Source organism: Gopherus flavomarginatus, chromosome 6, assembly GCF_025201925.1.
Source record: "Gopherus flavomarginatus isolate rGopFla2 chromosome 6, rGopFla2.mat.asm, whole genome shotgun sequence".
Lineage (NCBI taxonomy): Eukaryota > Metazoa > Chordata > Testudines > Testudinidae > Gopherus > Gopherus flavomarginatus.
In genome coordinates, this window is record NC_066622.1 from 98,390,930 (window position 1) to 98,402,265 (window position 11,336).

General features: G+C 47.1%; 1 protein-coding gene across 1 annotated transcript; it reads left to right on the forward strand.

Annotated features, from left to right (window-relative positions):
• The first annotated feature begins 745 nt into the window (after positions 1-745).
• Positions 746-11,103, forward strand: LOC127054521 (steroidogenic acute regulatory protein, mitochondrial-like). The gene is made up of 7 exons (XM_050960757.1): positions 746-799; positions 1,775-1,875; positions 4,514-4,603; positions 5,528-5,686; positions 8,348-8,532; positions 9,542-9,635; positions 11,002-11,103. The coding sequence occupies exons 1-7, from the start codon at positions 784-786 to the stop codon at positions 11,101-11,103; spliced, it is 747 nt and encodes a 248-aa protein (XP_050816714.1). The 5' UTR covers positions 746-783.
• The last annotated feature ends 233 nt before the right edge of the window (positions 11,104-11,336 follow it).

An 11,336-nucleotide genomic window follows, 5' to 3' on the forward strand; every position in this document is an offset into this window, starting at 1 on the left:
GAGTAGCGCTGAAATCGGTATTACCATATCAGATTAGGGTTAGTGTGCCCGCAAATTGACGGTTTTGGCCTCTGGGCAGTATCCCACAGTGCACCACTGTGACCGCTCTGGACAGCAATCTGAACTCGGATGCACTGGCCAGGTAGACAGGAAAAGCCACGCGAACTTTTGAATTTCATTTCCTGTTTGGCCAGCTTGGAGAGCTCACCAGCACAGGTGACCACGCAGAGCTCATCAGCACAGGTAACAATGCAGTCTCTTGAGAATCGAAAAAGAGCTCCAGCATGGACCGCACGGGAGGTGCTGGATCTGATCACTATATGGGGAGATGATTCTGTGCTAACAGAACTCTGTTTCAAAAGACGAAATGAAAAACATATGAAAAAATTTCCAAGGCTATGATGGAGAAAGGCCACACCAGGGATTCAGTGCAGTGCAGAGTGAAAGTTAAGGACGTCAGACAAGCCTACCAGAAAACCAAATAAGCAAACGGAAGGTCCGGGGCAGGGCCGAAAACATGCCGCTTCTATGCTGAGCTGGATGCAATTCTAGGGGGGGTCCGCCACCACTACCCCACTCCTGTCCATGGATTCCGAGGTGGGGGTGGTAATCTCAGCCATGGCTGAGGATTCTGTGGACGGGGAAGATAAGGAGGAGGCAGAGGAGGACGAGCTTGCAGAAAGTACACAGCACTCCGTTCTCCCCAACAGCCAGGAGCTTTTTCTCACCCAGACGGAATTACCCTCCCAGCCCTCCTAAGCCAGTATCCCAGACAATGAAGCCATGGAAGCGACCTCTGGTGAGTGTACCCTTGTAAATACAAAACATAGTTTAAAAGCAAGCGTTTTTTAGTGATTGATTTGCCCTGAGGACTTGGGATGCATTCGCGGCCAGTACAGTTATTGGAAAAGTTTGTTAACATGTCTGGGGATGGAGCGGAAATCCTCCGAGGACATCTCCATGAAGCTCTCCTGGAGGTACTCCAAAAGCCTTTGCAGAAGGTTTCTGGGCGAGGCAGCCTTATTCCGTCCACCATGGTAGGACACTTGACCACGCCATGCATGTAGCAAGTAATCTGGTATCACTGCATGACAAAGCCTAGCTGCGTATAGTCCCGGTGATTGCTGGCATTCAAGCAACATCCGTTCTTTATCTCGCTGTGTTATCCTCAGGAGAGTGATATCATTCATGGTAACCTGGTTGAAATTCAGGAATTTAATTAAGGGGACAGAGATGGCCATTCCTACTGGGCTGTTTGCCTGTTGCTTAAAAGAAATCCTTTCTTGCAGGTAGCCAAGTGGGGGGAGAGGAGAGGGGTAATGGCGCTGAGCTTTTTTGCATTTGGCTAGCAGGGATCTTCCCTGCTACCAGCCACGTGGTGGGGGAGGGGTAAAGCAATCATCCCAGAGAATTGGATGAGGGGGGAGTGGTTTCTGCTGCTGCATGTTAACAGGAAAGCAGCAGCACTGAACGGGCTTTGCTTGGTATTTGGGAAAGGAGGGCACTGTGTATATGAAGGCTGCAGAAGCTGAAAGACAATGGCTTACCATGGCCGCATGCAAGCTGAATTCTGCTGCCCGGACCTGAGTCTGTGAGATCTCTAACACCGGAGCCGCAGGCACTCAATATTAAGATGCAAAATGCGACCTTGGAGTGAAATCACATGTGCTATGTAAGGTGAATAGTGTTGTTCACTGTGAAAGAGTATAAGCATTGTTCTGTAAAATGTATCTTTTTAAATACTTCTCTCCCTTTTTCCCCCTCCCTCATGCAGCTGCACATTTTTCAAGCCTCCCTACTCCATCCCGAAGGCTATCTCAGATAAGGCAAAGGAAAAAAAAGACGCAAGATGAAATGTTCTCGGAAATCATGGAAGTAACCCGCAATGAAAGAGCTCATCTGAATGAGTGGAAGGACGTGGTATCAAATTACAGGAAAGATGCCAGTGAACGTGAGGACAGGAGGGACCAATGTGAGGAGAGGAGGGACGCTCGAGATGAGAGGTGGTGGCAGGAAGATCAGAGGTGTAGGCAGGAAGATCAGCGGTGGCGGGATGCAATGCTGAGGCTGCTGCGTGATCAAACTGACATCCTCCGACGTCTGGTGGAGCTTCAGGAACAGCAGCAGGGTCACAGAGTGCAGCTGCAGCCCCTGTGTAACCACCCTCACCACTCACCATGTTCCATATCTTCCTCACCCAGACGTGTAAGAACACGTGGGGGAAGGTTTCGTGCACCTGCCCACTCCACTCCCGTGGACAGCCCAACCAAAAGGCTGTCATTACTTTGAAATATCTTTAGTGGCCTTTTCCTTCCCTCCTATCCTCCTCCCAAACCACACCCGGGATACCTTGTCAGTTCTCTCCCTCTTTTTATAATGACTTTTTAATAGAGAATACATGATTTTTAAACGATAGTGACTTTATTTCCTTAAGCAAGCTGTAATCAAAGGGGGAGGGTGAGTTGCTTACAGGGAATGAGTCAATCAAGGGGGGGGTTCATCAAGGGGAAACAAACACAACAGTCACACCGTACCCTGGCCATGATGAAACTCGTTTTCAAAGCTTCTCTGATGCGCACCACTTCCTGGTGTGCTCTTCTAATCGCCCTGGTGTCTGGCTGCGCGTAATCAGCGGCCAGGTGATTTGCCTCAGCCTCTCACCCCGCCATAAAGGTCTCCCCCTTACTCTCACAGAGATTGTAGAGCACACAGCAAGCAGCAATAACAAAGGGGACATTGGTTTGGCTGAGGTCTGAGCGAGTCAGTAATGTGCGCCAGTGCACCTTTAAAAGGCCAAATGCACATTCTACCACCATTCTGCACTTGCTCAGCCTGTAGTTGAACAGCTCCTGACTACTGTCCAGGCTGCCTGTGTATGGCTTCATGAGCCATGGCATCAAGGGGTGGGCTGGGTCCCCCAGGATAACTACAGGCATTTCAACATCCCCAACTGTTATTTTCTGGTCTGGGAAGTAATTCCCTTGCTGCAGCCGTTTAAACAGAGTAGTGTTCCTGAAGATGCGAGCGTCATGAATGCTTCCCAGCCATACCACGTGGATATTGGTGAAACGTCCCTTGTGATCCACCATTGCTTGCAGCACTATGGAAAAGTACCCCTTGCGGTTTACGTACTGGGTGCTCTGGTGCTCCGGTGCCAAGATAGGGATATGGGTTCCATCTATCGCCTCCCCCCCACAGTTAGGGAATCCCATTGCAGCAAAGCCATCCACTATGACCTGCACGTTTCCCAGAGTCACAACCTTTCGTAGCAGCAGCTTAATGATTGCTTTGGCTACTTGCATCACAGCAGCCCCCGTAGTAGATTTTCCCACTCCAAATTGATTCCCGACTGACCGGTAGCTGTCTGGCGTTGCAAGCTTCCAGAGGGCTATTGCCACTCGCTTCTCAACTGTGAGGACTGCTCTCATCTTGATATTATGGCGTTTCAGGGCAGGGGAAAGCAAGTCAAAAAGTTCCATGAAAGTTCCCTTATGCATGCAAAAGTTTCGCAGCCACTGCGAATCGTCCCACATCTGCAAAACTATGCGGTCCCACCAGTCTGTGCTTGTTTCTCAGACCCAAAATTGGCATTCAATGGCTAGAACTTGCCCCATTACCAGAAGGATCTTCAAAGCGCAGAGGCCCGCAGTTTGAGATAATTCTGTGTCCATGTCCTCATCACTCTCGTCGCCGCTCTGCTGTAGCCGCCTCCTCCTCGCCTGGCTTTGCAGGTCCCGGTTCAGCATAGACTGCACAAGAATGCACGAGGTGTTTACAACGTCCACGATTGAGGTCTTGATCTGAGCAGGGTCCATGCTTGCTGTGCTATGGCGTTTGCACAGTTCACCCAGGAAAAAAGGCGCGAAACGGTTGTCTGCTGTATCATGGAGGGAGGGGTGAGGCTATACCAAGAACCACCCGCAACAATGTTTTTTGCCCCATCAGGCACTGGGATCTCAACCCAGAATTCCAAGGGGCAGGGGAGACTGCAGGAACTATGGGATAGCTACCCACAGTGCAAAGCTCTGGAAATTGACGCTAGCCTCGGTACATGGACGCACACCACCGAATTAATGTGCTTAGTGTGGCCGCGTGCACTTGACTTTATACAATCTATTTTACAAAACTGGTTTATGTAAAATCGGAATAATCCCGTAGTGTAGACGTACCCTAAGTGGCTAGCTGGCAATGGGCTGTTGCTCTGTACGTTATATTGGAGATGGCCTCCCCAAGCAAAGATGTTCAGGTCTGGACTTCTCCAAAGTCAGAGAAGATTCAGATCTATCTTCTTCCAAGCCTGGGCCTGAGCTGAGAGGCCCATCAGTGCACACTAATTCCACACACAACTCATAAAACAGCAGATCTATCACGTAGCCTTATCAAAGGCCAGAGTATATGGGCAAAGTAGGGAGGCTTTGGAACATTCATGAACAAGCACTTTGCGCTTGCTCCTGTAGCGGCGGGTGAAAAACATGGCTCTGAAGTTAACTCCAGCTGGTTTTCAAACACGGAGCTTTCCTATGTGAATCAAGGAGAAGCCGCCCTGCATGAGGCTTTAGGGATACTGCAGCAGCAAAATGGCTGGCAGACAGAAACCTACCAGGTACAGTCCTTGCACTTGTTGCTTTTGTTACTCCAGTAGTCCAAAAAAGCTTCCATGCTGAGAAAATCTTGGGGAATGGGAAAGGGCTAGATGGAATCAATCTCGATCACTCCCTCTGATTATTGTTAATAACTATCTCTAGCAATGCCCTCCCCCACAGATCTCCTTTCAAGACTAAAAGGCCAGTGTCAAAAGAACAACGGCAATGTGTTTATCACATTTCCACCTGTCTGTGCATGGAAAGGACTATGGGTGAATTAGTTTGAAAGGCTAGGGGGCTGTGTGTGGGGGAGAGTGGGTGTGACTGCCAGGGCACAAGGTATGTGTGAAGATACAGAAAAGCAGGTAGATAACAAGAGTGCTTACAGGAAACTATTCTACATTATGGTCAATGTAAAAGGAAACAGGTGAAACTTCTAACAGACAATTGGCTAAGCACACACACAAATACATTAAACAAATAGACAAGATGAAAAGGCTTTGAGGGGAAAACTCAGTCAATCATAGTCCCAGAGAAAGTTCAGAATGTTTATGCTACAAAATTAACAGACACCAGTTCATGGCTGTGTTCTGGTTTTTGTTATTTAGGTGTTTATATAGTAAGATCTTTACTAGGATAGTTTCCGTTAGCTAGAAAGGAAACAGCAAGCACAGAATGAACTTCTGGTGGTGAATATTTTATAAACAAATAGCAATGACGTGATTTAAATATAATGACTTTCATCTATAAAACAAATGGTGATGAAAAAGGACCAAAATCATTTATTAGAAAGGCCCATTATGTCAGTGAGCGATTCAGTGCCCTGAGGTGCATGATCTGACAGGGGGTGTGGGCAGGCTAACTGACATAGGCCTGGGTCCTGATGCCAGCACACCTACATCACTGTGGTCAGAATTACCCTGCCAGGTGTTCTTTCATCCCAGGGAAAAGGAGAGTTGGTGCTGAGTACAGTTCTTCCCAGGCTCGGCAAAGTCTTCCGAATGGAGACAGTGCTGGACGTTCCAGTGGACCAGCTATACTATGAATTGTTTGAGAAGCTGGAGCAAATGCCTGAGTGGAATCCTACCCTTAGTCGAGTCAAGGTAAATGGAGAGATGAGTCTGGACAGTCTATTGCCTCCAGTTTCTCGTCTGCTACTGACTTGCCTGCTCACAAATCTGTCCCAAAGCCTCCTGCAGTTATTTTACATTTATATAAATGCTCTCAGGACCCTTGACAGAATTGAAAACACAGGCAAATTAAATACCCAAATATAGGTAAAGTGCAGCTGTGTCCTTCAGTATAACCCTCCAGCAGCAAGCTAGGCAACTCAGGAGGTCAAATCCCCTTTTCCCTCTAAGTAATTCCCCATTTATGACAGCTTCCCACTCCCCTCCATTTCCAATGCCTAGATACAGAGCTGAAGTTTGTAGCATGGCCTGAAGGTCAGCAGGCTGGGGTATTTCAGGCCAAGGGGAAGGGTGAATTCTGATGCCATGGGGCCATTGTTAAGAACACCCTGCCAGCAGCCCCTCTGTGTATTGTATAAGCCAGCAGGGCTTCAAGTCCAGCTCCTCTGCTGATCTCAGCTGTGACAGTATGTCACAGGGAAAGAGGTAGTCTCTCCGATAGGTGGGACATAAGCCATTTAGGGCTTTGTAGGTCAAAACTAACACTTCAAACCTTACTTAATAACTCACAGACAGCCAATACTGATAGTGGAGCTCCAACAGAACGTACTCGTGGTAAGATTCTCCACCTACCAACTAGACCTAGGATCACAGGAACCTATATAGGATCTTAGAAGAGAGAAATGTGTTGAATGTCAATGCCATTCCCTGAAAGGGCAGGATATAAACCCACAGACAAAACTGCACAGAAGGACTCCAGCTATTTAGAAGAGGTGGAGCCTATTACATACAACTATTGCACCTTGCTGAGAATAGACATGAAACTAAATGCAGTAAAAGAGCAGGTGTTAAAGTGGAGCAAGGAGTTGTGCTACACTAATATATATGTTAAGATTTACTTGAGAGTGTGAGGGAGGGCTTTTTGTTTTGGATACCATATTCATCAAGAAAGAGGAAGTAAAATAATTCCCTAGGGCACCCTGATTGTAGGAAACTTATATTGATCATTGTCCAATATATTAGTGACTGGCCCATGAGCTCAAAGATGGAATCAGAATGAGAGGGTCATCCCCTCATTGTGTGATCAGCTGTTAGATATTTGCATTGGGTCACAGCAAACAGTAAACTGGAATAGTTTAGTTTTTATACAGAAACAAGCTGCTGCCTTTATGCCCCTCCTGCAGACATCAGTGTGCAGAGTTTCTTTATAAGACCATCAAGTTAAGGGCCCATGAACTAATGCATAGAGAATACTAATTAACTGAATGAAATGAATGTATGTGCTAAGTCATTTAATGAAGTCCATGTAAACCAAAGTTCACAAGTCAGAGATGTACAGCAGAAACCTATTGGAATGCTGACAGCTACCTGGATAATTAAACTGATTATACAAAGATCTTTGACAGGGTCTTTCAGCAATAAAATAGAGAAACACACCTCCTTTCCCCACCCCAAAAACAGCAGAGGGTTGGATTCTGAGATGGGCCTTAACAGGAGGTCAAGTACCTAATCAGAAGTAAAGAAATAACTAGTCAGAGCAGAAGCAGCATTTTCCCATTGGCTAACAGGCTGTAGATCTGACTATTCCTACCCTGGGATGTTTTCCCAGAAATGTTCTGTTCTTCTCAGGACTGCTAGTAATGCTGCTGTACTGCAGGGAGAAACACAGCACTGGGAGTGAATTTTGAGTGCATTGCAGTTTAGAATTAAGTTTCTCTACTTTGTTTTGATTTGGCCTCTAATTCCTGCTCTCCTAAGTTTAGTAACTTGCTAGTCAGAGATTAGTGTTACCTCTACTGCATTATAGCTCAAGGCACGTCCCTGGCGAGCTTCTACTCAGGCTAGTGGAGTCACACAGTATTTCCTAATCAGTATATTCTTTCTCTTTCAGCCTAGCTTCCACACTAGTATTAGAAACACTCCCCACCCTTTTAAAGGAAGTGAAGTACCTAACCCATAAACTGTTGCTAGCTAATGACATTTCTTCTTCCATCAGTAGGACTAACCACTTCTTTCAGCCCTCACAGCCTATCCCTCCTAATATTGGTTAACCCAAGTTCCTAGGAGCACATCCCCCTTATACTGTACTGGGAGGATTACTTAATTATCCACAGCTGGTCAAGCTCTCCCACCCTGCCAGTCCCTGCACTTAGCGCTTGCAGCTGTGATCTTTCCTCTGCTGCTGAAGATAGTGTTAACCCCATCCCTGCCAACTCTTAGGACAGGCTGATACTTTCCCAATCATTAAACCTATATAGGCAAGGAAGCAACAAGTTCTAAATGGGACATGAAATCCAACCTTTGCTACTGTACATATGCCTTGATCATAGCAGCTTTGGAAAAAGATGGGGGGATGGTTAGAAAATTCCACCTCTACTACTCAAAGATCTACCAAGAATATATTTAAAGATGGGTTTCCACAGCTATGGAAAGGTGCCAGCAACAAGGAAAACAAGCATTTGTTTTGCAAAACCATTAGTGCCTTTAAGGGAACAAAATGGCCAGCCAGTTCAAGGGCTGTTGTCACTCCTTATGCTTGTTTGGAAGGGGACCATGTTTTCCAGACTGTTTGGTTATTGCAGTTTCCAATCCAGTAGTTTCTATTCAGTTCTTTGGTTTGTGTTCTTGCTAAAGATCCTCCAAAGAATTGGGAAGGATACCCTGTTGACTCATGAGATCACTGCTCAGCATCCTGGGAACCTCATTGGTCAAAGGGACTTTGTCAGCGTACGGCACTGCTGGAAGAAGGAGACAACTGTGTATCTGGTTGGCACTGCAACCCACTCCGAGTTCATGCCCATGCAAAAGGGGCAAGTCAGGTGAAGGCTCTGAATGTTAACAAGAAACTGTGCATGCATTATTTTAGCATGTGTGTTGTGCACTCAAGAGGTACATCTTCCCTATAGATGCTGTTGTGTGCGTGTGTGTGAGAGCACGAATGCACAATTTCAGTGGAAAACAAATATGTTCAGCACAACACACATCTAGGGCCACACAGAAACCACTCTTCTGAACAGTTAGCACCTAGCAACTGCAAGACAGGTAAGATGTTACATAATTGAGTGTTTACATTTTATTTTTAACAAGGCACCATTACAAGTGAAGATCCCAGCCCTCTTTTGGGCCCATCAAGTGCACAGATGGACACCAATATCAGTCTCTAATCAGGAGAAGATCTGAAACATAATAAGGTGCAGCTCAGGAATGTGATGTCTTGGTAGAGGGGGCAGGACTGGAATGATAGGGTCTGATGCAGATTCGGCCTGAGGTGCATTAGACGGGCTGTATAGTGTGCTATGCCTGGTTTCTAGCCTGCATCGCTGGTATACTCCATTATGTTTATGAGCACTAAATTCACTTGCAAAGTACAGGCCTGACCCTACAATAACATCTGTACAGGAATGCCCACGTGGCCATGCAGAGACACATTAGCAGCAGGAGTCTGCCTACATAGATGTCATGGAAGGACTAGGCAAGGAATCTAAAATGAAATGTTACTAGTGAGGTGATGCCTATTAAGATGAGAGCTGATACCTGTATACTTCAATGGTTAGACAAACTTCTTCCCCCAGGAAGAACTACCCATCTGTGGCATTATTATTAGACCTCAATAAATGTACTTTTAATCTATTTGTATTTAATTCATGCACAAGTGGCTCAGTCCAATAAGAAGGGTTGTCATGGAGAGCTTGTAAGCAGGTTTCAGTGTGAGCAGATGTGCTAATCCAAACCTGAGGTGGCTGGGACTACTTTAGTGTTCAAGGCAGACGGTTCAGTCGGTCTCTCATTGGAAAGAAGCTAAATTCCTTTTTCTCCCGCAACTGCCAGGGCCGAGTCTGGGTTGAGTTGCATTGTTCTGCAACCGCTGGAGGGTGACCAACGTCAGACTCGCTTCACCTGGCTCCTGTGCATGGACCTCAAGGTAAGTTCATGCTGCCTTGCTAGGATATATGACCACTTTGCTCCTGGCACCTGTGGGAGGCAGACTTGCGGTATGAGGAGGACTCTAAGGCAATGATCCTTTCTGGGAGCTGGGGAATGGATCGCTGTAAAGTAATAGCCAGACACTAACTTTACGTTCCTTAGCATGGTGTGTCATCACATTAATGCTGGTAGCTAGCCAGGCTGTTTATACTCTCAGGAGCCCCTGGGATGGGTGCATTCTCTTTTCCTTTGTTTCAGAGAAGGAACGCACAGTGCAAGCTGACACTGTACTCCTGGGGGAATTCTGTGCTACTGTGCATGTACCGAATTTATGTTCCCTGCAGATTTCTTTGCTTCCCTGTCAGAAAGTCATTTTTCTGCAGGGAAGCAAAGGAAAGCCACAGGAGCAGTTATGCAACCTTTCCCAGCAGTATGCTTCAGGTGCCCAGGGCAACTGGCAAAGAGATAAATCACTGTGGGGTAGGGGGCAGGACCGGCTGGTGGCTCCTATCCTGCACCATCACACCCAGACCACTGTGCTGAGCCCCAACCACCTTCACCTGGACCCCCCCTGCAGATTCCCATTATCATTGCGCCCAGAACCCCCCAACAAACCCCTGTGCATCCAGATCCCCCACACACCTGGATTCCCCACTGAGCCAACTGCATCCAGATTGCCCCACACAGAACCCTCTCAATCCACACCTGGATCCCCCCACACTAAGCCCCTCAACACTTGGATCCTGCCTTGCCAAGCCTGCCTGCCAGCACACACCTGATACACCTGGTACAGAGGGGCAGGGCCCTGGGGTGTTTCTGGGGCAGGCCTGGTCCTTGCACTGTGTCAGGGTCAGGTGCAACCTCACTGCTGAGTCTGCGTCCAGGGGGAATCTGTGCACAGAATTTTTATTTTTTTGGCACAGAATGCCCTCAGTAGTAAGGGATGTGCCATGTGGGCATGATTCACCCCTGTGCTGCCACTGGGGCAGGGACCAAGAGGAGGCATCTTGCACAGCCATTATTCAGACTAGCTTTAATTGCCCAGTCACAGGATAACCTTAGGTCTCTGTCCTTGTCTCCTCTAGTCCAACCTTCTATGAACCCCAACGCCAGGGCTACTGCAGTGGGGGCACAAAGCCGACACAGTCGGTTCTGCACCTGCAAAGTGCCCCTCTCCCTCCGATCCACATGCTCCCCACCCCCACACTGGTGGTACATTCTCCAGGACGGACTCCAAGCTGCCAGACTCCTGAATTTGCACCTACATGGATGGAGCCCTCTCTCCAAAACTGAGCTGAAACTGGAAAATTTGTTGCCCTGACATCTTCAGCCCTGCTTATTTAAATATGTTTCATTTTTCTAAGGGATGGATCCCCAAGTCCATTATCAACCGTCTTCTACCTCAGTCTCAAGCGGATTTTATCAGATACCTACGTCGGCACCTTTCCACCACAGCACACCTCTGAGAAAGCAGTGACCACTAAGATACACACTGCTGCCTTCTCCACATTGCAATCAATTGCCATTTATAATTAATGTTTGAATATGCTTATCACTTATTATTATGTAATGTGTTGACAGAGTTCTTGGTGCTTCAAAAAACAATGAAAGACACTGTTCCCCCAAAGCTTACAGTCTGATGGATTTGTATGTAGATTATACACAATTTATATATCTGCAGTCCATACCCAGATTTGCC